Consider the following 23823-nt stretch of genomic DNA (forward strand, 5'->3'; position numbering starts at 1 on the left):
ACAGTGTTACTAGTTACATGTGCTCTAACCAATACCTAGACACAAAGGTCAAAAAGTAAATTAAAGCCATAGAAAATTATTACAATTTCTTTCCCCTTCAGATGTGGTCCCAACAGGAGTTGAGGAGTTGCCCCACAGAGATCCTGAAATATGTACGGAAGTGGCAGTGATACATCTTCAACTGCTGGATTAAACCATGAAATCTGCCTTGCTACTGCCTTCTCACGAGAATGGAATGAACCCAGAAATTTAGTTACTTACTGTTTTTGTTTAAAAACATCGGGACCAGTTCATCATTGCTTGATGTCGATTTTGGTCTTGATGTCGCAAAGCCTTGGGTCTGTGTGTACAAATTGAATGACAAGTTTGTATCCAAAAACTTGGGAATTTCGGGTTGTTTTTTTCACATCGTGTTCAGTGTGTAATGGCTTTCAGAAAGATAGAGTTCATGTATCACTAGAAATACAGCATAATACTTGTTTTTTAGTGCTTAAAAACAGCACTGTAGCACATTGATGGATAGAACCTGATCAGTGCTCTGCATGTGCCTTAGTTAGTGAGTCACAAATACAACAGTGATGATGTTTTTATTTTCTTTTTAGTGGCTTTCAACTTTTACTTTCAGTCAATAGTTATATTTAGGCACTAAAATTACTTAATAAAGAGAAGAGGGACCATCTGGCTTGTTGAAGCCCTCACTTCAAAAGCCTGGTTCTCTGGTGGTATTGGGGCACATCAGTGCCTAACGAACTGGCAGCATTTCCTGGAAAGGCACCGTACAGGTTTTACAGCTACATACACTCCCATCCAGGTCACATCTTGCACAGGGAAGATCTTTTGAAACCGCACACTTCATCTAATTCAACAGCATGGATTCACAATAGAAGAATCTGGGTACTGAACCAGTCTACCTGCAGTCCAGATCTTTCACCAAATGAAAAAAATGTGGAACATTATAAAAAACTAAGCTACTGTTTTATTGAGAGGGGATAAAGGGGGGATGCTGCACAGTTAATAGTAATACGTCCCCATCAAATTTAAAGTTTTTTAATTGTTTCTTAAAAAGAACATTTTGTCACTGTAGACATCTGATATGTGTTCTGTTTAAATAACATTCAGATTAATAAAAAATAAATTATTGCATTCTGCTTTTATTTACATCTTAAAAGGCATCCCAACTGTTTTTTGCAAATAGGGTTGCATAATATATCATGTATGTAATTTTTTTTTTTTTAATCAAGAACTGTAATTAAAAATACAGCTTGTCCGACTCAATCAATTGTGATCAGACAGTGTAGAAAGGAACAAACAAAAAACAAAGAAAGGAAGATTTAGTTCTTCACTAGTTTTTGCAGGTGACTTTGTGGCCCTGTGATGATTCGTCATCCTCATCCCTCTCCTACACCCACCCCCTTCTCTTTTCGTTTGACCTATCCTTCACCAAGGCCCAGTGTAATCCCTTTGAGTTTGGGCAAAACAGAGTTTACAGGGGAAGGAGGGGTGAAGGTTGGACTGAGGTTAAGAGAAGCCTGCTTGTTTATTAAAGAGTCAAAGATGTGAGCTTCCTGCTACAGCAGTGTTCTTCAGGGAATTAATGTATTAATGTACTTTATGTATTAATACTCTTCAGTACAATGAATGTGAAACTGTGCTCTGTAAAAAGTAGTAAATGTGATGAAAGTACCAAAGTACCCACCCTCCTAGAATTATCTTTATTTTTATTTATCTTATAGTTGTTTCACCGTTTCTTTTATGATCCAAAGGTTTTGTTAAAAGTAGGAAAATTTCATAATGTCATGCAAATGCATATAAATAGCACACTTCTGCACATGCTTCACATGCTTTTCATCAATGCTTGAAAATGGTTTTAAAAAAGCATTTTCAGCATTTTGCAAGTATTTAGTTGCAAATACAGTGTTATAGATCATTGTTCAATTGTTGCTAGTCAACACCGCATAGCATGAAGACTGTGCTCTGTTTGGACATAAAAAACATGATCATATTGACATCACTTCATTTTTCAACTCACAGTTCAGTCTGTATTTATCAATTAACTAAGCCAGCAAACAAGCTTTGGTTGGGTGTCTTTAGAAGACTTTACTCTCTCATCTGTCAGGCCAGCATTCTTCTGATTGGTTACAGCAGGTAGGTGGGGCTTCTTCGCTCTCAATGACTTTATGAAGAGCTAAGAGTAGAAAAAAATTTGACAAACCATGCCCCCTCACTACCACCCACCCCCGCCAAAAGAAAAAAAAATTGTAATATGCATTTGAAAACTTTAGTGATGCATTCAATATCATCACTTTGTTATTTGTTAACACTTTTTTCTCATTTTCATGGACTATACAAAATTTCATTGGATAAAAAACAAACAAAAAATGCAGTAATTTAGACTGTTACAAAGACTCTTAATGTTGTTGCCAGCTAATGCTGAAACCCAACTCTGCTTTTAAATCTTTGTTAAAATGTATACAAATGTAAATAAATGTATGCAAAATAAATAAACCTAATGGGTGGGATATGTAGCCTTGGTATATTCTTGACTCATTTCTATCCTTAGCTCTTTTGGGAGGGGCAGGGGGAGAGAGAAGTTAGTGGAGACGTCGGTCCTGCATTTGAACTTAACCTGGCTGTGGCCCGGGACTGACGCAGCAATTAGCACCAGGGATCAGCATCAAAAGGAACGGCACAGTGTGAAGCTGGTCTAATTAGTCATATGAACGGAGGCAACAGACCAACCACTGCATGCCTCAGGTTGTAGGGGTGTGGGAGTGTGTATGTGTGTGTGGAGGTCTGACTAAGTGTAGTCAACAGCAGGTGAATGAGAGTCCATGTTGGTGAAGACATGCTTCAGATCAAAGCTTTCTTATGTGTGCTAAGTGACCTGATCTGATCTGTTACTGAAATAAAGCAAAACATCCCCACTGCTTCTCTGCAAACTCTCACTACTCCAATAGGATTATTATTTTCATACTTTGGCCTTGTTGCTTATCTCATGAGCAAGATGAAATCTTATCAGAGATTATTTGAAATGAACCATGCAACAAATTAAAAGAAGCAGAATAAGGTTTTAATGGTTGAGACTGGCCCTGAACAGAGTTTCATAATTGAGTAAGTAAGTTGTAAACAGTTCAGGTGAATAGTTGAATAGTCCTTGCACATTTGTTACATTAATTTACTTATCTTGAAAGCGGTTTTATTGCCAGGATTAAGAAAGTATCATTTAAGTAATAATCCTTAAGATTTTAAATAAAGATTATAACAGGTTATTAAAATGTACATTTTATAAAAATGAAGCAAGCTGACTGTTAACAGTAAGCGAAAAGGAGGAGGAGGTTAGTGAGAAAGAGAGTAAATTAATTTGTTGAAAGGAGACAGGTTTTTTTTGTTTTTGTTTTTTTTTGTTCTTTGAAATCACTAGTATAAAATTTGTTTATAAAGAGGTAAACAGTGCTGAACTGAAAATTTATTTGGTCTAACAGTTAACCATGGTAGCCCGTAGTCAGCAGTAACAGTAATAGCAAAAGGGTGCGGCACTAAAAAATGTTTTAATCAAAAAGATTACTTTAATTGTTATAAAACTGCTGCTTCACCTGTAGTTTGCATGAAAGAGTTGTCCAACTTATGCAACTTGTCTGTAAACAATCCCAAACTACTCGGCAAGCGGTACTGAAACTGGGAAAAGCACCACGTAAACCGGAAAAAGAAAAATGTTTTACTTTGAAAGTTACATTTCTTGATTTCAGGTTTATTTCACATTTCTGTATGTTTCACAACTCTGTGGGGGAATGGCAAGTGTGTGCAGACAGGTCGACATCTTCCGTGTAACCACGGCAATCTTCTAATGATCAGAGCAATCACAACAAAGCTTTTTAGTGCACCACACTCTTTGCAACCAATTTCACCTGAGGACAGCTGACAAACTTCAGCAACCACTTTTCAACCAGCTACCGTAGGTTGCCAGGGGGTCACCGATTGGTCTCTACGCCTAACTGAGCCCTAGAACTCTTTTCTTTATTAACATATTCTTGGTCAAATATTAGTAGGAGAATCAGCACCTCCAAATCTGAAGCCATGGTCCTCAGCCAGGAAAGGGTGGAGTGCCCACTGCGGGTCAGGGATGAGTTCCTGCCCCAAGTGGAGGAGTTTAAGTATCTCAGGGTCTTGTTCACAAGTGACGTGAGAAGAGAGCAGGAGATTGACAGATGGATTGTACCGGTCCGTCGTGGTGAAGAGAGAGCTGAGTGTAAAAGCGAAGCACTCAATTTACCGATCGATCTACGTCCCTACACTCACCTATGGTCACGAGCTGTGGATAGTGAGAAGAACAAGATACAAGCGGCAGAAATGAGCTTCCTCCGAAGGGTGGCTGGCCTCTCCCTTAGAGATAGGGTGAGAAGTTTAGCCATTCAGGAGGTGCTCTGAGTAGAGCCGCTGCTCCTCCACATCGAAAGGAGCCAGTTGAGGTGGTTTGGACATCTGACAAGGATGCCTCCTGGGCGCCTCCTGGGTGGGGTGTTTGGGACATGTCCCACTGCGAGGAGGCCCCAGGACAGACCCAAGACACTCTGGAGGGATTATATCTCTCGGGTGGCCTGGGAATGCCTTGGTGTTCCCCTGGACAAGCTAGAGGCGGTGGCTGGGGAGAGGAAGGTCTGGGCTTCTCTGCTGAGGCTGCTGCCCCCACGGCACGGCCCTGGATAAGAGGAAGAAGATGGATGGATGGATGGATGGATGGATGGATGGATGGATGGATGGAAATATTAGTAGGTGGGTGGCTATACTTGACCTCTAGTGGCATAGTGGTTTAATACCTAAACAAACAAGAAACTGGGAGACTACATGTGACCATCACTGACTTTTACTTTTCAAAATAAAATTCTAACTAAATTCTACAATATGTTTTTGTTATAGACAACAGCTATACTAGCTGCTCAATAATACAGATCTACCACAATTACTGTGGTTAAATATTATTACAAAACTACTGCAATATCTATAGAAAGTGTAATAAATATACCAGATGTATCTTAATTTTTAAATACCACTTTCATTGTCAATACATGTTTATCATAGCATCTGTCAACCACAGCACCTTAATGATGAAATCACCTTACGAAAAGTGTCAGTGCGGAGTTTCTCCTGAAGTACCAAAGGGTTTTCAAAACACTGATGACCATTAATAGTTCTAATGCTACAGTGAATAATGAGAATTTGAAAAATCCGAATGCATGGGTGCAAAAATGTTCACAAACCACATGTTTTCCACACATTCTTGGTCAATTTTAGTCAAAAACATTAAAGAGAACATTAACAAAGAAGGAGGGATGCTCTTTATGGCTCTGATGGATGATCGTGCAGGCATTCACAACTCTTCTGATCATGCCCACTCAGCAGAATCACTGGTATACAATGTACAACACAACAATGTAATATATGTATGTAGTATTTGTATTGTATTATGTACCATCTTTGTTTGAGAGCATCTTGGGAATATGATACACAAAGATAATAAAATATATCTAAAGTAGATAGTTTAGAAAAAGCTGCACACTAAGGTATACACACTGTTGTTAAAGTACAGCCATTAACGGTGGCTATGACTGGTTGTACATAAATCAGGTTTCTCAGCCCCCCCGGTGCCCTGTAGGTGAACAAAGACATGTAATATGCAGAAATAGCTGTGATAATTGGGATTTACATTGGCAAAACAAACCTATGCACATATATTAAATATATTCCTGTAGGCAAATAGTCACCCCTGCTGCCTGCCCTGTAATCTGGTAAAAAATCATCAGGGAGGTGAAAGGGTTGGGTCACAACAACAGCCATTTCATTACTGTGGCTCAAATGTCCCAGGATTCAATTCAATCACAGGGCGATTATTTTTACTCAGTTTCCACTCTGCAGGGAATTGGCTGTCGTTTGTTGCTGACCTTTTCACACGGCGGCCATTTATCCCGAGGAATAATTGTTTAGATGTTTCATTGTCATATCCCTGAGTGCTTGGGGCTCTCGTTGTGGTGAGATGTCACCTATCCTGTTATCTCCTGCCACTGATACATCGCAGGAAAGCACTGAAAACACTTGTATTGGGTCATTTTTTTCTTTCTTATTTTTAAAGAAACCAGTGAAATGACAGTTTTAGTCTTTCCTTGAAAACTTTTGTTGAGGTACTTTCAACAGTTTAAGAGGTTTGTTTTAACACTCAAACATGCAATAAGTATAAAAGTTCCTCATTTCTTTACTGACTCCATGTTACTGTTGTTAATTTGCTCCATGTTTATTTTTATCAGACTGCGAGGAGTCAGTTTAGGAAACCGTCAACTAGATTGAAGACTCATGGTCCAAACCACCAATTTTGTTAAGAATGCAGATACATATGAAGAATTTCATAAACTGAGAATAGGATATGAATCGAATCTAGAGCAACACAGGAAGTTGATCCAGCTCTGAAAATGTTTTAAAAATAAATGTGTCAACAACTCGAGTTCTCTTAAATGATCACATTAACTCCTTAAGTGTGTTTACCGAAAGACTAAATATGAACAAACATGGACTCAGTGTAGGTGTGCTTGTTCCTTAAGCTTAATGCCATAATGGTCTTTTTCAGTTTAGGACATTGAAAGTGTCTCTTGTATGTTTATAGGTAATAAGATTTTTAGGGAATATTTAATGTGAAGTTTGGTGAAGATCAGAAAAGATTTAAATACAGAGTTGGAGGGTGTGTGTTAATCTTAAAATGATGTTAAAACTGTGTTAAACATTGATGTAGGTTATATGCTTTATAAAGAGTAAATCTTAACAATGCTTTTTCAATCTGGCCCAAGATTTTGAGGCAGGTTTTGGGGTCATTTGGCTTTGAATCAGCCACACAGACATTTTTTTCTGTTTTCTCTGTGACTCATGTGCTCTTGTATTCAGGCACCAAGTCTAACCACCATCTGTGTCTCACTTCCAGGCCGTCTGCTTCTTTAAGGCTGCACCGGCCCCTCAAAGTGTGAATAATATTCAGTAAGGAGTAACGCTTAAGTGGGAAAGCTTTTAGCACATTATCCACTGGCAATTGCAAGGTAATCTAATTTGCCAGCGCAGGTCTCTTATTAAATATCTGCAGCAGCGGATTTGCATTCAGGAGTCTCCTAATGGGTTTAGCTGCCCGGCAGAGCTCTGGCTCAGTGTTTATGTAAGCCTCCATCTTTGAGAGAGAAGAGAGAGTGACATTGAGGACACACACTCGCACACACACTGAGAGAAGAGAGAAAGAGATACACCTTTAGAAAAAATATGTAGTCAGCGCTTCAGAAATACGATGCTTTCAGGTGCTCTTCGAAATCTCAATTTTCCGAGCTCAGCTGTGGCTGCCAGTGGTCTCTGTGATTGGTTGCTAGTGAACCAAGCAGTGCAGATGTTGTGTATCCAGGAAGAAAAAAAAGAAATTGTCTTGATAAACACTCTCCATTAGGTGACGTCTAGACCGGATTCAGTCCCTATCAAGTTAAAAGCAAGGGAAATAAAAGAAAAAAGATTTATTTAATCTGTCTTGAAAGCTTTCTTCTTTGATATAAAATTGAATGAGTGACTAAGGACAGTAATAAGATGATAACAGTAGGGGATCTGAGCCTGGCAGACCTGCAGTATAGACTACAGGCTGGACTTGTAGACCTGCTGGTGGGCCTCTTACAAATAATGTGAATTTCCTGTTGTCACGTGAAAATTGTGTGTGTTCAAGATTAGGTGATTACTGGTGTGTGTCATAGAACGGATTAACTCTAGCACTCAGTAAGGTCCCTGTGTGTGTGTGCTTAAGGCTATCTTTGTGCAGACCAGTGTGGTAAGTTTTAGACCTTTGAAAAGTGTGGACATTTTGGTTGTTCCATTTTGTAAAGCACCGTCAGAGGGCTGATGGTGGGTTCATTCTTAATTCAGGTTAGAATTAGGATTAAGACTTGGGCATTATGCCAGTGTCAGAAAAGCAGAAGCACCAAAAATGATGGCAGAAATCCATGGACTGGTGCGCCTGGTTAAACTGGAGTTCAGTTCAGAGGACTTTGTCTGGATTTGGAAATGTTAAAGGGTATTACACTGCAGTCAGCCAAAGATATTATTTGCTAATCAAGTAAATAAAAAAAGACTTAAAATAAATTAGACTTAATACATTTTTAAATTTGGGCTAATTTCCACCTAAAATTAAATTTCTCATTCACGTTCACGTTGACTCCTTTTATAAATCATAATAATCTCATTGTTTCAACTTTAACAGCAATAACAACATAATTTGACGCTTTTATTTTTTATATATATTTTAACCTCTCTAACTTCTCCAGTCAGCTGTAAGACAATGAAATCATTGTGGAAGATTTTTTTTAATTACAGAACAACTATATAACTCAAAAATTATAACTTCTGGCATTAATATGTAGTTTCATCTATAAATGAATTGTGAGTGAGTGTGTTCATACACCAGGCAGCACTGCAGGAAGGGGTTAATATACGGAACACCCAGTCATCTCAAAAGGATGGTTAGTATCCAAAATAAAGAGTGACCCAAAAAGGTTTTAACCACTTAAAAAAATGTGACTAAAATGCTTCAGTGTTTCTTTCATATCAATTCATAATTGTGACAGGAGCAGATATTGTGTATGTTAAGCTTTCCTCATCATCTCACTTCTGCTATTAATTATCAAATAGCTCCATCTTGGGCAAACATCTCCTGGAAAATCTCTGTTGTTGACATTTTGGGTTTGTGGTTCCCAACATGTGGTCTGGTGGGGGTCCTTGAGAGGGCTCCAAATATAAAGTACATTTCTCTGTTTATTTCTTTCCTTTGTGTTGTGCAATGACAGCAAAGAATTACATTTTCCGAACCATATGTTTGTCGTTTCCTTCTGTCATCACCCGAGTACAGACAGTCATAAAAATCTCACATCAGCCCTCTCCAACCACACTCTCTCTGTATATGGGGTCTTTGGCATGAAAAGGAAACCCTGTCAGGGTATTTAATTGGCTGCCTGGTAGCAGTGTGGCTGTGGGACAGTGGGACTGTGACGTGGAGACAGAGGCAGCGATTGGAGGGCAGACTGGAATTATAAGGGGAGGGTGAGCCGGAGTGAAGCGTCCCAAAGAGCAGCCGGCCTCAGATCTGGCACTGCAGGACGCGCACAAGTCTGTGGAGTCAGCCCTCCTCCGCCTTCTCTCACTATGCATCCAGCAAGACGCTCAACTCGGCAGTGACAAGCGTTTCCGAAGTGACAAGTTTTAGAGCTGAGTATTTGCGCAGAAAGGCCGAAATCGAGGAGAAACTGTGCGTATTTCCCTGCACATTTTTCTTTACGTCGCTGGCAGTTGGAAGCAGGCGGAGTTAAGCCTTTCTGGGGATTTTTTTTCCTTATTCAAAGGGGAATATTCTGTTCCAGTCTCTTCAGCGACATGGAGTACACTTCATCCCCGAAACCGCAGCTTTCATCCCGGGCAAATGCTTTCTCCATAGCAGCCCTGATGTCCAGCGGGAAGCCCAATAAGGACAAGGAGGCGGAGGAGAACACCATCAAGCCTCTGGGTAAGAGAAGAATTGAAGAATTAAATCAGAAAACTTAAACAGGCTCAACGTGAGTTTAGTTTTGGGGTTACACTTTCGAATTACTTCGAATTGCAGTTAAACATCCAATAATAAAAGCGAGTTTATCAACGAATGGCGTTTGTAACCTCAAAAAATGTGGAAGCGTAAAACAAATCAGTCAGTATTTTACAAATAACGATGCGTTATTTGTGTTATAAAAGGAAAATGCTGAAGAAATAAATTAAATAAAGATGAACTGTGATAGCAGTGAGGTGAGGTTCTAGTCTGTAAAATGTAAAAGAAAATTCATGAGGATACATAGAGTGACAGTAAACATCCATGCAATTTATTATATACGTTAATCAATAAAAGTAACCAATGTGTTCAATGAAAAAGTTTTTAATATTTAAATGATTGCAAATAAAAAGGCTCTAAATTCACCCTGCGCCTTAATTGTTCCAACATTTAATTTCCCTGTATTTTAAAGAGCATATATTTTCTTTTTTAATTCTTTATATTTTGTTTTGCCAATCGAATCAAAAGACGAGTTGCTTCTCCAAAATATCTTTTTATTTTTTTAAAGCAGGCATGTCAGACAAGTATTACACTTTAATTTTCAGATTTTCTGTAAGAATGTATATTGTGCTTCTTCTCATTAACGACAGACGTGTTCTACAGATCTGATATATGTGTTTATTTTATTTGACCTTATCCATGATAGAAGCCGCTCTAGTAGAAATAAGGTATTATAATAAAAAGATTTATTACATTTATTATGCTGCAACACAACAGCATAGCAGGATATTTTAGCAGACTGTGGTTACATACTTGCTTTCCCTGTTTAAGACAAAATCTTGCAGTTGTTCCTGATGACATCAAAATCAAATGAGAATAATCATCCCTGTTTCTCCACAAATCCACCTTAATTAAATAAAATAAAACAGAGCAATTCGTGGAGAAGTCCTCCTGCAACCAGCAGTCCCTGGCTGACCTGTCCTCCCTCGACGGGCATGGGGACTTCAGCGGGAGCGCGCCCGCCGTGTGCACGGAGCCGCTCATCCCCACCAACCCAGGCATCCCAAGCGAGGAGATGGCGAAGATCTCGTGCAGCCTTGAGACCAAAGAGCTGTGGGACAAATTTCACGAGCTCGGTACTGAGATGATCATCACCAAATCTGGAAGGTAAACTACCGCTAATTTTATTTTCATATTTTGATGTAACCTATTTATTGTCCCATACATAGGCTATAAATATATCCGTCCACAGAATAAATCAGAAAAATAGACGGGCGAGAGAAAAATAAAAGACGATATTGTGAGAAATACAAATAGAGAAATGAATTATGGTTCGTTTTTGTTTGGAACTTCTTTGTGAGCCTTTTGAAAGTTGAAAAAATAAAATTAGGATAAAGCTCCTCTGCAGCTCTGTCTGACTTTTCTTTAGATAGAGCAGCGATCTAAACAGGAAGCTGCAGACATCTGATGACTTCCCGCAGGTGCTGTGAAAGGACATTTACACCGTGATCTAATGTTTCACTGACCCAAGAGCCACCTGAAAAACACACCGCAGGTTACTGTAACATAAAGGCAGACACTGCAGCTGGTCGATGTGAACCTTATTCACAAAATAAATAATAATAATAATAATAATAATAATAATGATGATGCTGATGATGATGATGATACATATGGGTGTAGTTTTAAGGGAAACGTGAGGCAATGTTAAGGACCTGTGAACGAATTCGTGAAACTTGAACTGCATTTAACACATTTACGGACATTGGTGAGGCGTTAGCTTCAAACCCAGCAAATGCAAATTAATAATTCACTATTCAGAGCTGTATTCCTGCACCGAGTATGGCTTGAAAACACAAACTTTGTGTTTGTGAATATCCGAAAAAAAGTTAACTGTGCATTTACTTTATTTATTTTTATTATCTTTTTAGCAAGCGCTACATTTAGAAAGACCAGTGTTCTAACTCAGCAATTATTTCATTCTGCTCTAACAAAACACCATTAGGAGGATGTTTCCAACCATTCGAGTCTCTTTCTCCGGGGTGGACCAGGACTCCAAGTACATCGTGCTGATGGACATTGTCCCAGTGGACAACAAGCGCTACCGATACGCTTACCACCGCTCCTCCTGGCTGGTAGCCGGCAAGGCCGACCCCCCTCTCCCCGCCAGGTAGGCAGACCTAAACTCCCCCTCTCTCTTTTTAAAATATGTATACCCTTTTTTTTAAATCCTCCTGTGTAGACTTGAATTTGAATATGAAAATGTTCCAAAGACATTTTCAATATTTTGAACGACTTTCCAAGTTAGATGAAATGACCGTAATTACGTTGGAAGAATGGGTGGATATTCGAAAAACCTGAGAACAATTCACTAATAATTCTGCTCTTTTCTGGCACTTATGAATGTTTTCTACCTGATTTATTTCAGTTGCAATATCAAACTTTATTCTTTATGAAAATATGGACACCGCTGACTCTCTTCTGGTAGGCTGTTTGTTTATGTAACCTGACAATCAGTTACATTTTGTCTTACCTTTAACTAAATATAATCAACTTATAAAAAAGTGGAGAGCAGACTTATATTGATTTGATTCAAGAAACAGATCATTTGGAGGCCTCTTTCAGTAATTATTTATTCTTATTTATTTATTTATTTACATAGCTAGCCATTTATTTCAAGAACCTGGATTTTAGAGCCCATATGAAGATTGTAGTCTTCACTTAAATGCTGTTCAATTAAAAAATGCTTATTAACGACTTTTCTATAGTTAGCCTGTTAAAACTTTTGAGAATTATAAAAAAAAAAACACTTCTAGTAATGGGAGATTAGCAATTATTAAATCTTACAAAATAAAATAAACACAACATATAATAATACTGAGTAAAAAAACATTCTGACAAAGGTGTTATGCTGTTTGGCATTAATGACTTTTTGTGGTAGTTTTACATGTAGCGTAGCTAATTCGATCTCACACCAAGCGGCTGTTGTGAATTTATAAACAGGGCGTGTTAAAGTAGGCCTACTTAACCTCATAATTATAAATACAAATTCTTACAATTATTATTATTATTATTACATCACAGTATTTATTGTAATTTCAATTAATTGGTTAGTCGCTAAGCGATTCTTAATTTGCCAGTTTGCTGAACGTTGATTGGATAGGAAACGAACCCCTTTCAGCCAATCAGAGGTGCTGTTCTTTTTCCCCGCAGGTTGTACGTCCACCCAGACTCTCCATTCACCGGCGAGCAGCTGATGAAGCAAATGGTTTCCTTTGAGAAAGTGAAGCTGACGAACAACGAACTGGACCAACACGGACATGTGAGCACCTGATTTTTCTTCTTTCTTTTCTTTCTTCACATCTTCTTGCCTCGAGAAAATAAAAACAACACGTCAAGTATTTATCTAGCATCATGGAGGCTTTAGTGTTTCGAAACCCCGTGAAAATGAGTTAAGCTAGCTTCATTTCAGGCGAAATATACGACTTAAAGCAAATTGTTCTTTTAATCCTCCCTTCACTGACATCATCATGGCAAGGACAAGCAGAGACCAGAACAGTGCAGAAAAAATAATAATAATAACTGTCATCCATTAATAAGTCAACAGAAGGGCACAGTCTGGGAAACGCGGCAATTATTAGTTTAAAGGGTGTGTGCACTTTCTCAGTCCAAAAATAGCACCTCAATTGAATCTATTGAGGTGGATGTCTCCAAAACAAATATACAATGTGATGAGCACATAAAATTAAAAATGCTCTACACTCCTTTTATTTATTATAGTTTTGCCAGATTCTTTCTTCTGCCGAGTAACAGTGGAACGCAGCAGTAAAAATAATGCAGTGTATGCATATAAATACATATCATGCATTTAACAACGTATAATATATACAAAAGAATACATTGCAAGACTATTTTAAATAAAATAAAAAATAACAGTAATATCGCTTCTTACCCCAATAATTCCTCTCATGTTATCATATAAACTGAATGCACACAAATTCCCATTATATACTCATTATATAATTATTATATATTCCCATTATTTCTGTAACACTGCAGCTTAAGTCTGATCATTTGAAAGGTCAGCAGCAACGATAAAGACATGAAATTTACTAAAATATCACAAAAATATAATGACATTATATTTAGAATTTAGAAAGCGATTTAAACATTAATTTTTGTAACTTTATAAACAGAATAATTGCCCACATATACACACACACACACACACACACACACACACACACACACACACACACACACACACACACACACCCACCACCACCACCACCACCACCACCAACAACAACAACAACAAAAAGTGGTGCAGAAATATAACTGTACTCTTAAAGACTGAAGTTATGTGCATAATATTCTATAAAATAAAAAATATTCGGCATAAAATTTTGATTACCTGTAGCAGAAAGTTACTTTTTCCAATTTGAAGACATCACTTTCAGGTATAAATGAATTTTTCATCTCTGGGCTTCTTAACTTGAACCTTTTTTTCTGACAATGAATACTTGAGCTAGTTACTGTGAAGCAATGTTTTCATATTGCATTATATTTTTTATACTTCAGTTATTTTAATTTCCAAAACTACAATTCATAGTAAGGAAATAAAGAGAGAAGCAAGAAAAGAGAAAACATATCATAACCAAATGTAATATGCATATAAAAAATGACATATATAAAACATAAACCACAGTATGACAGGGAGGGGCTAGATTAGAAAGACTCAGCATTTGTATACAAATTCAGTTTATTTAGCTTTACACACCCCGTGTTCATAGCCTTTCAAATTTATACTAAATGCTTAAAATGATTTTTTTTATGATTTTAATGGCAAAATTATCATCCATGTAAATTAATCTTTTCTCAAATACATTTGTCATTTCTCATTTTTTCTCATTTTGTAGATCATCTTTGTGGAAATCTTTTAAAATGAGTCACAAATGTCAGTGTAATTTGGTTTTTATATTTGTAACTTTGATGAAATGTTTGGGAGCTATTTTATGCTGCACATTAATAGAAGGCTTGTGGATTGCCGAGTATATCCAGCGGCAAAAGGGTGTGAATGGGATTGGGTAAAAGTAAACTGAAGTTTGTGTGTTCACACAATGAATAGTCACTGCGACAGTATGACTCCCTGCTATGTTTTAATGGACAATAATAGTGCTTTGTGGTGCAGAGATAGAATACATAATCAAATAGAATATATCTGAACTTGATCTTGATGCACTCTGTTAAGTCCAGTGAGCTTTCACATCATCATCATCATCATCATGTACATTTCACTGTAAACTAATTCTTGCTCTTCTTGTCCTCTGCAGATCATCCTCAACTCCATGCACAAATACCAGCCACGGGTCCACATCATAAAAAAGAAGGACCACACTGCCTCGCTGCTCAATCTCAAATCTGAGGAGTTCCGCACCTTTGTCTTCATTGAGACTGTCTTTACAGCTGTCACAGCCTACCAGAACCAGCTGGTGAGTGATTGTTGACTCCTGTAGGCTTAAGGACTCTGCCAAAAATCTGCTGCTGGTTCCCATTAAATTTTTAAATAAAGATTGCCACAAGCTCCATTTAAGAGTCAATCTGGAGCCTTTGATTGTATCACATGGGCCTTATCAGCACAGCGAGTTGTGCTGTCTGAGCACTTTAAGGACTTCTCATCCTTGGAAAGGGTAAAGGTTGAGATTAAAAGTGCACTTTAGACCTAACGAAGATCGAGAGATACCAGGTAAAAGCTCAAGCGTGCATCCACTTCTGCCTTTAAGACAGTATAGTGTAAATAATATATACAGTACAATATATCGAACAACTTTGTTATTTGATTGACACCATATACCGTAATTAAAGCTCATCTTTGTTAGTGCCTCATTGGTGGGTGTATGTGTTGGACATATATACAGTTGGTTGTTTCTATACCTCTTCAGTTTAAAATTTCATCTGTAATAAACCCCATGACGTTAACCTGAATGTGTAAATCAAATAACAAAGTTGTTCTGCATAATGAAAGTGCTGAATAGCTTGTCTGCTGTCTTTATCCCCTTCTTTGTGCACCTTGTAAGTAGGTGAAGTTATTCCAGAACAGAATTTCTATAAGAAAATCAGATGTTTCTTATGATTTTTAATTATTTGTGAAATTCTCACAGTTTTCCCCAATAAAACTAAAATAACTGATTTAAATTTTGTGACCTGCAAACCTTTTGGTGCTGTGCTGGTGGAAATAAGTAAATAAATAAATCTGGTCATTTAGAGTTTAATTAATTTAATTGTAAAAGTGTCAATGAAATAATAGCTGAGAAATTGTACTGCTTTTCCTGTGTGTCCCTTTATTTACTGCTTCTTTTGTAGCACAAAGAGGAGACATGCATACAGACATTAAAAAATAAAATAGCTTTAAAACCTGGCTATGCTTTGGGCTTCTGTGGCTGTGGTAGCTGCAGAGAACCAGCGTGAAGAGACATGTTGACTCAAAAAAAAACCAATAAAATGAGGTGTCAAACCTGACCTGACTAACTCGTTTCACTCTCCTGCTCCTGTGTTTTCCCAGATAACCAAACTGAAGATTGACAGCAACCCGTTTGCCAAAGGTTTCCGAGACTCCTCGCGGCTGACCGACATGGAGAGGTACATGGGATTCTGGGTCCTGCACTGTTTGTTTACCTCTCTCCCCACCGCTGTGGATAAGATACACGATTAGGGGGGAGTGTTGGATAGCCGGGGTTGCTGCTCATTAGTAAATACAGAAGCTGGAGTGTTTATTTCCCTCTGTTTGTGTCAGTGGAGAACAGATAATCCATGCTCCACATACTGTACTCTGTCATTCTTTCTGTTCTTGCTTTCACATCTTTTATTCTTGTTTTCTTGTGTCTTCATACAACCCTTGTACTTTTTATTCCCCGTCTTTGCTTTAATTTTTATTCACCCATTTTTAAAAATAGTTTATATATTCCTCCCCATTTTTGTCTTTTTTCTTTTACTTGGTCTTGCTACTTTTCTTTATTTTCCCTTTTTGATTCCCCTCAATCCTTTTTCATTGTCCCCTTTTCTTCAAAATTTTCATTTTACTTTTTCTTTTCCAATTTTTTTCTAGTCTGTGTATTAGTTGTGTCCTTCTTCTTCCTCGTCTCTATTTCTACCTCTTCTCTTTTTTTATTTATTAGTTCACATTTTCTTTGCTTACCTTCTTGATCATCCTTCCCTTGTATTTCTTTTTTCTTCTGGTCTTCCCTTTCTGTCCTCCCTCTTTACCTTCTTTGTTCTTCATTTCTGTCTGTCTTATCTTAAACAAATTTTAAACACTGAAACTCCCAGCTATCATCCTCGTTTCTTTCCCCCATCACTTGTGCTTTTTTCCCCCCTTTAGTCCTTTTATCTTGCTTTTCCTTTTGTTATATGTTCTATTTTCATTTCTCTATATTCTGCATGAACAAGAAGAGTTTGTCTGTCCTTTATGCGCACACACACACACACACACCTACACACACACACACACACACACACACACATGTCTGGTTTGCTATCCTCGTGGGGACATCCCATTGACATAATGCTTTCCCTAGCCCCTTACCCTAACCCTAACCATTAAAAATGAATGCCTAACCCTAACCCTTACCCTAAACCTAACCATAACCTAATTGTAACCCTGACAGTAAAACCGCATTTTGAGTGTGAAAATTGCTTTCAACCCCGAGGGGACCTGGATTTTGGTCCCCACGGTGCAGAAAGTCCCCACCAGGATAGTAAAAGTCAGATTTTGGTCCCCACCAGGATAGTACGAACCCGTACACACACACACACACACACACACACACACACACACACACACACACACATACGTAGAGTTATAAATCACCCCTCCAAAGGATTTTGTTTTTATGAACGCTGCCAAAACACACACTTCTCGTAATTCCCGATTCCGGCACTACGGCCAAAATCAGCTGACAAAATCAGACCATCTGCCCATTTCCTTCAATCAAATATCCCAAACAGAGACTGTCGAAAAACAGCCAGACAAACACTCCTCCTCCCTCCTTCTTCTCCTCTGTCTTTCTCTTTTTTGAGGGCTGTGAATTAGACCAGATCAATTGATCTTAGGGAGCTGCAGAAATCACATTAGTCTGGAGTCGGCCACTGCACTAAAACACACTGTAATTCAATTGGCTGCAGTGACTGATTGAAACCAGCATGCCCCGCCTCTTCCCCTCCTTGTTTGCCTCCCGCCTGATGCTGCGTATTGTGGGAGTTCACGGTGGCCCCTCTGCCGGAGGGGCCCGACGCTGATAAAAACACACACATTTGTACTCCTCTGCTGACAGATATTGCACTTTCCTAACCTAATTGGAGGCAAAGGGGCTGCAAGGAGGGGGGCTGCTAATGTGAACGCATGGCTCTCGTGATGCAGACCACTTGCCTGTCCACCCAGCCATGCACACGCACTCGTGAACACTCACTACCCCCGCCCCCCCGCAACAATTTGTGTCACTGTATTTGAGAAGTGCTGTCTGACAAGACTCAAATGAGCTAATGCACTTTGTTGGATAGTAAACACACACAGAAGACGCACACACAAACCAAAATCTACATGCACAGTCAATACAAACGTTAAAATACACAAAAGGGAAATTCACATTTAGACATGCTGCCAAAAAAACATCACGTAAAGAGGAAAAATCCTGTTACTGCACAAAACAAAGAATGGACCAAAAGGCAGATACTAGAAAATTGCACTGGTATTAAAAATAAATCTGTGACCTGTCAGTTTCAGTGTCACTAACCCCTGAACATTATACATTAGATTATAGGTGAAAAACCCAACTCATTTAAATTTTTTTTATTCTGATCTTGATGTTGTATCTGTTTTATGTTGTCAGACATTAATGGATAATTGAAGTTTCTATCAAAACTATTCAACAAAACTATTTTGCAACTATTTTATTAAGCTCCTAATCAAATATTCTAGAAATTATGTTTTATAAAAAAAAGTGACATAGTTTCTTTTTTGTTAAGTCTGCATCTCAACAAATAAAAAATGTCTTTAAAAATATTTAAAACGACAAAAAGAGATTTATTTTGGGGCTCTCTCTTCGGCTTTTGCTGTAGGGAAAGTGTTGAGAATCTGATCCACAAGCACTCATACGCCCGGTCGCCGATCCGAACCTACGCGGGTGACGAGGAGAACCTGAGCGAGGACGGACACGCCTCACACACCAGAGGTAAACGCTCATAATTGCAGACACTACAGATCCTGTGAAAGCATTATATTTGGTGAAGCTAGTACTCAGTAGATTTCTTTCATTCCCTTTTTTTCCATCTTCCATATAAAATAGAAACTCATCATTCTCTTCATCATTTTCTGCAGTTACAATTTAAGTTAAGGAAGTTTACCATTTTAAAAAATATAGGCGTACTAATATTTGAGGGATAATTACAGTACCACTGATAACCAAACATGACGTGTATGTGGGAAGAAAACACTTTAACAGCTACTAATGAACAAATACTTGGAAAGTATATTAGTAACTAAGAACTACAAAATGCATAATAAAAATAATATAGAGGCTATTTGTCATATACACAGTATATGACAAATATGATATTTTGATATAGTATTGATATGAAGACCAATATCTGTGAGTTTTCTACTAAATGTAAACGTGTTTGTTTGGGGGGGTGTTTGGAGTTTTATAACGTCATGGAGTCAGGAGAGAGGACTTCATTTTAGCTAATGCAACATCCAAAAATAACTTAAAATAATAAGACTGCAATGTCTACACAAAGCAGGAATCCAAAAAACAAGCAGCTAAGTAACAAAAAGGGCAGAAAGTAAAACTAGAACAAGAAACTCACCTTTAAAACAAAACAGGAAGTATCACAGTATAAATAACTAATACTGAGACATGAAGACAAATACTTTACATAATGAAAGATGCAGGAGAATAAAGTAGATCAGGGAAACTAGAAAGATGGCAAAACAAGCAGATGTAGTACAAAAATCCCAGAGACCATGACAGGAATTTAAAGTTGGTTTAAATCCAGTTTTATTACATTTATGTGAGCCCTTTTCTGAAATCTATTTGTATGCCAACTGAACTGACATTCATCTGTCTCTTGTAGGCTCAGCGTTCACCGCCTCAGATAACCTCTCCCTGAGTTCCTGGGTCACCACGACCTCAGGTTTCTCAGGTTTTCAGCACCCACAGTCCCTATCAGCCATGGGCACCGGCACCGCTTCCCTGCCCCACCCCATCCAGGGCTCCCTGCCCCCTTACAGCCGACTGGGCATGCCGCTGACACCCACCGCTCTGGCTGGAACCATGCAGGGCAGTGGCCCCTCTTTCCCCTCCTTCCACATGCCACGCTACCACCACTACTTCCAGCAGGGCCCCTATGCTGCCATCCAGGGACTCCGCCATTCCTCCACTGTGATGACACCATTTGTATGACTCCATCCTGGGGAGGAGATGGATGAACCTCGCTCTGACACTCACCCGTGTTTCGGAGCATCAAGCTCTTTCCTCACTCCTCATCCAGTTTGTATCTTTCCCTTCGGTCTTTGTAAATAGTTCACCTACAGTGAGTGAGGTGACGGTCGTGACATAAAGAGGATGAGGTGTACTGACAGCCAATCAAAAAAGGACTGTGGCGCCATCCTTTGGATCTGCGGAAACACCAGCAGATCCTGTGGTTTCTACGAACGCTTAAAAGACACTGTACAAACACTTGTGACCTCAATACAAACTATAAAATCTAATGCAAAGTGATAACAGGAGCATGTTTGATCTTGGCCCTTCTTGAACAGAAAGTGGATCTTTGACTTATTTAAAGAAACAAGTAGAAAACCCTGTCTTCCCTTAAACAGGCACTAATGGTAGCAGGGGCTCGACCTGCTCTAAAGATGGCAGGCAACTCTGTGGTCCTCCAAAATGACTCACAACTCCACCGGATGGACACTGAGGCTCAGTCTGTGAACATTTCAGCATGTCAGCAAGGCGGAGCAGCCATCTCAGGTTTCCTCTGTTTTGGAGAAAACCAGCCATAAGTACAGTTCAAAGTTAGAACTTAACACTGTTTCGAAAATAATGTCAAAAAACATGTTAAAATGCATTGTACAAAGGCAAATGTGCTACATTTACTCATAGGAAAATTGTCACTGTGGAGTTAAACAAATAATAGGACGCATGCTGACCGCAGTAGACATACACACTTTATATGGAAAAATATGAGCCAAAATAAAACACCTAATGAAAAGGTGGTTTTTGCTTTGTTTAAAGGACCAGTTAATGGAAGCAGCGAAGTTACTCAAACCACAGGTGTATTGAAAGAGCTGGATACCATGCTACTACAGCTGATCTTTTTTCTTAGTGCCCGTTTAAATCTCTATAGACACCTGAAACTGAAGGTTAATAGGATTGCTGTTTGTTTAAATAATGTTTAATCAGTGCTCTAGAGGTGATTTGAAAAAGATCCTAGCAAGAAGATCTTTTTGGCATTTTTAGGCAATTTTCCTCATATTCCTAAAAAAATGGCTCTCAAGTGTCATTCAGAGGAGTCACACTTTTAATTATGTGTAACTTCAAGATAAAGTACAGTCTAAACTGTTGAGTTACATGACAGTTCACTTGCACCACAGTTGTCATGAAAGAGGAAATTAGCTACAGAGGCCATAAACAGTTTTTGTCACAGGCTGTAGACCTGTTTAATTCTCCTGTAAAGTTGAGCATTTTAACCTGGGTCAGCACTGACTCACTTTAGCAACAAGCCTCAAGTGGCCATTTGGGGAACTGCAGTTTTTGACATTTCAATTTATTCCAGTTCTTATAATACGCCCATGGTAAACACATGCAGACCTTTAATCTAAGATTCATCTTTGAATTTAACACAAGTCCCACCACGGACCAACGGCAAACTTTCTAGACAGAGGCAGAGATAACCCAAAGCTATCATGGCCTCGTAATCACCACGTTTATCTGTAATAGAAGTGTCATAATGTCGAGTTCTTCAGCATTTTATTTTTTAATTACCTGATCAACTTTACTTTAGCATACAGTGTAGCTCAGTGACTTGTTCTTGACATCTGAAACCAACGATCCAACACGCCGTGCTTGCTCATCTCTGTGGAGTTGAGAAAGTACGCTTGGTTTGACGAAAGTCGTTCGGTTTAAGAGTGATTTCACACAGACTGATGAATTTCACTATCTTTGTATAGTGACTGGACTCTAACTAAAATCACTTCAATGACACCTCTTTTTAAAATAGCTGTATATTAATTTGCTTAGGTTAGTGAAAGTGGTTAAGTGGCCCTTATAAATCTACTCTGACTGGCCTCTAATGGGCTGAATTACGACTCATTCACTGTAGTCTGTTTTATATCAAAAGGCACATAAAACAGTGTGAAATGTACATTAGAAATATAAACCCCGACTCCTCCTTGCTTTCAGCCTTTTGGTGGTCTGTCTTCATTGGGTGTTACAGAGGCCGAATGTGTGTATGTGGCGACAAGACACACCTGGAAATATTGGCTCTTGGGTCTCATTTAAAGCATGCAGAAATGCGGAAGTTGGCTCACACACTCAGTTACAGTAATTTATTTTAAAAGCTCTGATGACACACAACAAAGTCATTTTAGCCAGTATCTGTGGTCTATAACTGAGTCCTAAAAACTGGAGTTAAAGATAAACCATCCAGGCCAATATGCAGACTGACATCAATGTAATCTGAGCCTTTATGCCAGAAAAATCAAATTAGTTTGTACTCAAAAAGTGAAACGATTTACCTTAACAGTTCGATTAGTTCAACCTGTGCTGTGGTACAGACTTTCAGACTTTCATTTTAAAGATGAACTCAAAAAATAAAAAGAATAAGCCCATCACTACTGATAAAATGTGCGGTATGGATGGAGTTTTTTTGTTTGGTTTATTTGTGTATTTTGATTAAAGGTGTCCCTTTAAAGAGAAGTGTTTTCTCTGCAGTTGCACAGCGATCATCACAGAGAAAAGATTGAAATTAAGCTGAAAGAGCAACATGAGCTGGTTAAACAAACACTGTAAATGTCCCAGTTTGACTCATGCCATATATTAACATCACATGTAGCCTAACGCAGCAGAACATGGGTGTAAGAGTTGGCAGTACTTGATTTTATCTCAGCTGTGTAGTGAGCAGGACGGGGAAATGTACGTGTTGTGGAAATCAAAGTCCTTTTCTGTTGTACAGCTTTGACTGAATGGTGATTTCCATGTTGATGTAAATGTTTAACACCTCCGAGTCGCAATTCACCGCTGAAAATGATTTGTTTTCTAAATTGTTTTGTTTTTAATGCCATAATCCAAATACAACACCCAGTGAGATTGTGTTTTGATGATTTTTAAGTGCAATATATTTATTTTATTCTGCTGTATGGAAATAATGTTTAATGTACTATGCCGCATCTAAAAAAACAAACAAAAAAAAGTTATTTGTAAACCATGAGAAATATATATATATCACCACCCAGACACTGAGCGCCTTTTATTGACATTTTTTCATTTACATCTGCTTGATCAAAATCACAGATACTCAGTAATGGAATGGAATATTTATGTTTTGTCTTTTCTTTAAAAAATAGATTATAATCAGGTATTTAGAAAGGTTTGTGTAATGCTGAAATAGAGTAAATATAAAAGCAAAAACAAAAGTTCAGTATAAAAAAAACAAAAAAAAAAATGAAGCTTCATCAGGATTTAAGCTGCTTCAGCCCATCCTGCATCACCACCTAGTGGTCAGTCTGCATCCAAGCCTCACTTAATGCTGATGGTATTTTTTTGCTCTCTGAAACTTTGAAGCTTCATGCACTTTGACAGCTACACTAATCAGAAACACCCTAAGTCCAAATAATACCAAAGAGCTTTGTGGTTGTGGTTATGCAAATGATGAGAATTTTAACATTTTCAAACTAACTAAGGCTGTGAGTTATAACACAGCATTTAACTGCATTCTATTAGTGTTGTGGTTTATCTTTACATACTGGAAAAGTAATCCATTTTAGTTCAATACAGAACTCTTTACTTTACTGTGACACTGGGCAAACTAATACCAAACTATAAGCCATAAGGTTGATTTTAGGTTTATAAACTGTGTTCATTGTAAAATGAAACCATACCTATGTTACAGTTTGGAGCATGGAGCAGATCACAGGTGATAGCAGGAACTGATGCCGCAGGTTAACCGGAGTGAATTTGAAGCAGCTACATGAAACTCAG

General features: G+C 38.3%; 1 protein-coding gene across 1 annotated transcript; it reads left to right on the forward strand.

The window, feature by feature from the left end:
* The first annotated feature begins 9154 nt into the window (after positions 1–9154).
* On the forward strand, positions 9155–21107 carry tbx20 (T-box transcription factor 20). The gene is made up of 9 exons (XM_063487144.1): positions 9155–9304; positions 9399–9559; positions 10504–10741; positions 11580–11744; positions 12788–12896; positions 14908–15066; positions 16137–16213; positions 18689–18801; positions 19703–21107. Exons 2-9 carry the CDS (start codon positions 9430–9432, stop codon positions 20029–20031), a joined length of 1320 nt encoding a protein of 439 aa, XP_063343214.1. The 5' UTR covers positions 9155–9304; positions 9399–9429; the 3' UTR covers positions 20032–21107.
* The last annotated feature ends 2716 nt before the right edge of the window (positions 21108–23823 follow it).

Source organism: Pelmatolapia mariae, linkage group LG10_11 (assembly GCF_036321145.2).
Source record: "Pelmatolapia mariae isolate MD_Pm_ZW linkage group LG10_11, Pm_UMD_F_2, whole genome shotgun sequence".
Lineage (NCBI taxonomy): Eukaryota > Metazoa > Chordata > Actinopteri > Cichliformes > Cichlidae > Pelmatolapia > Pelmatolapia mariae.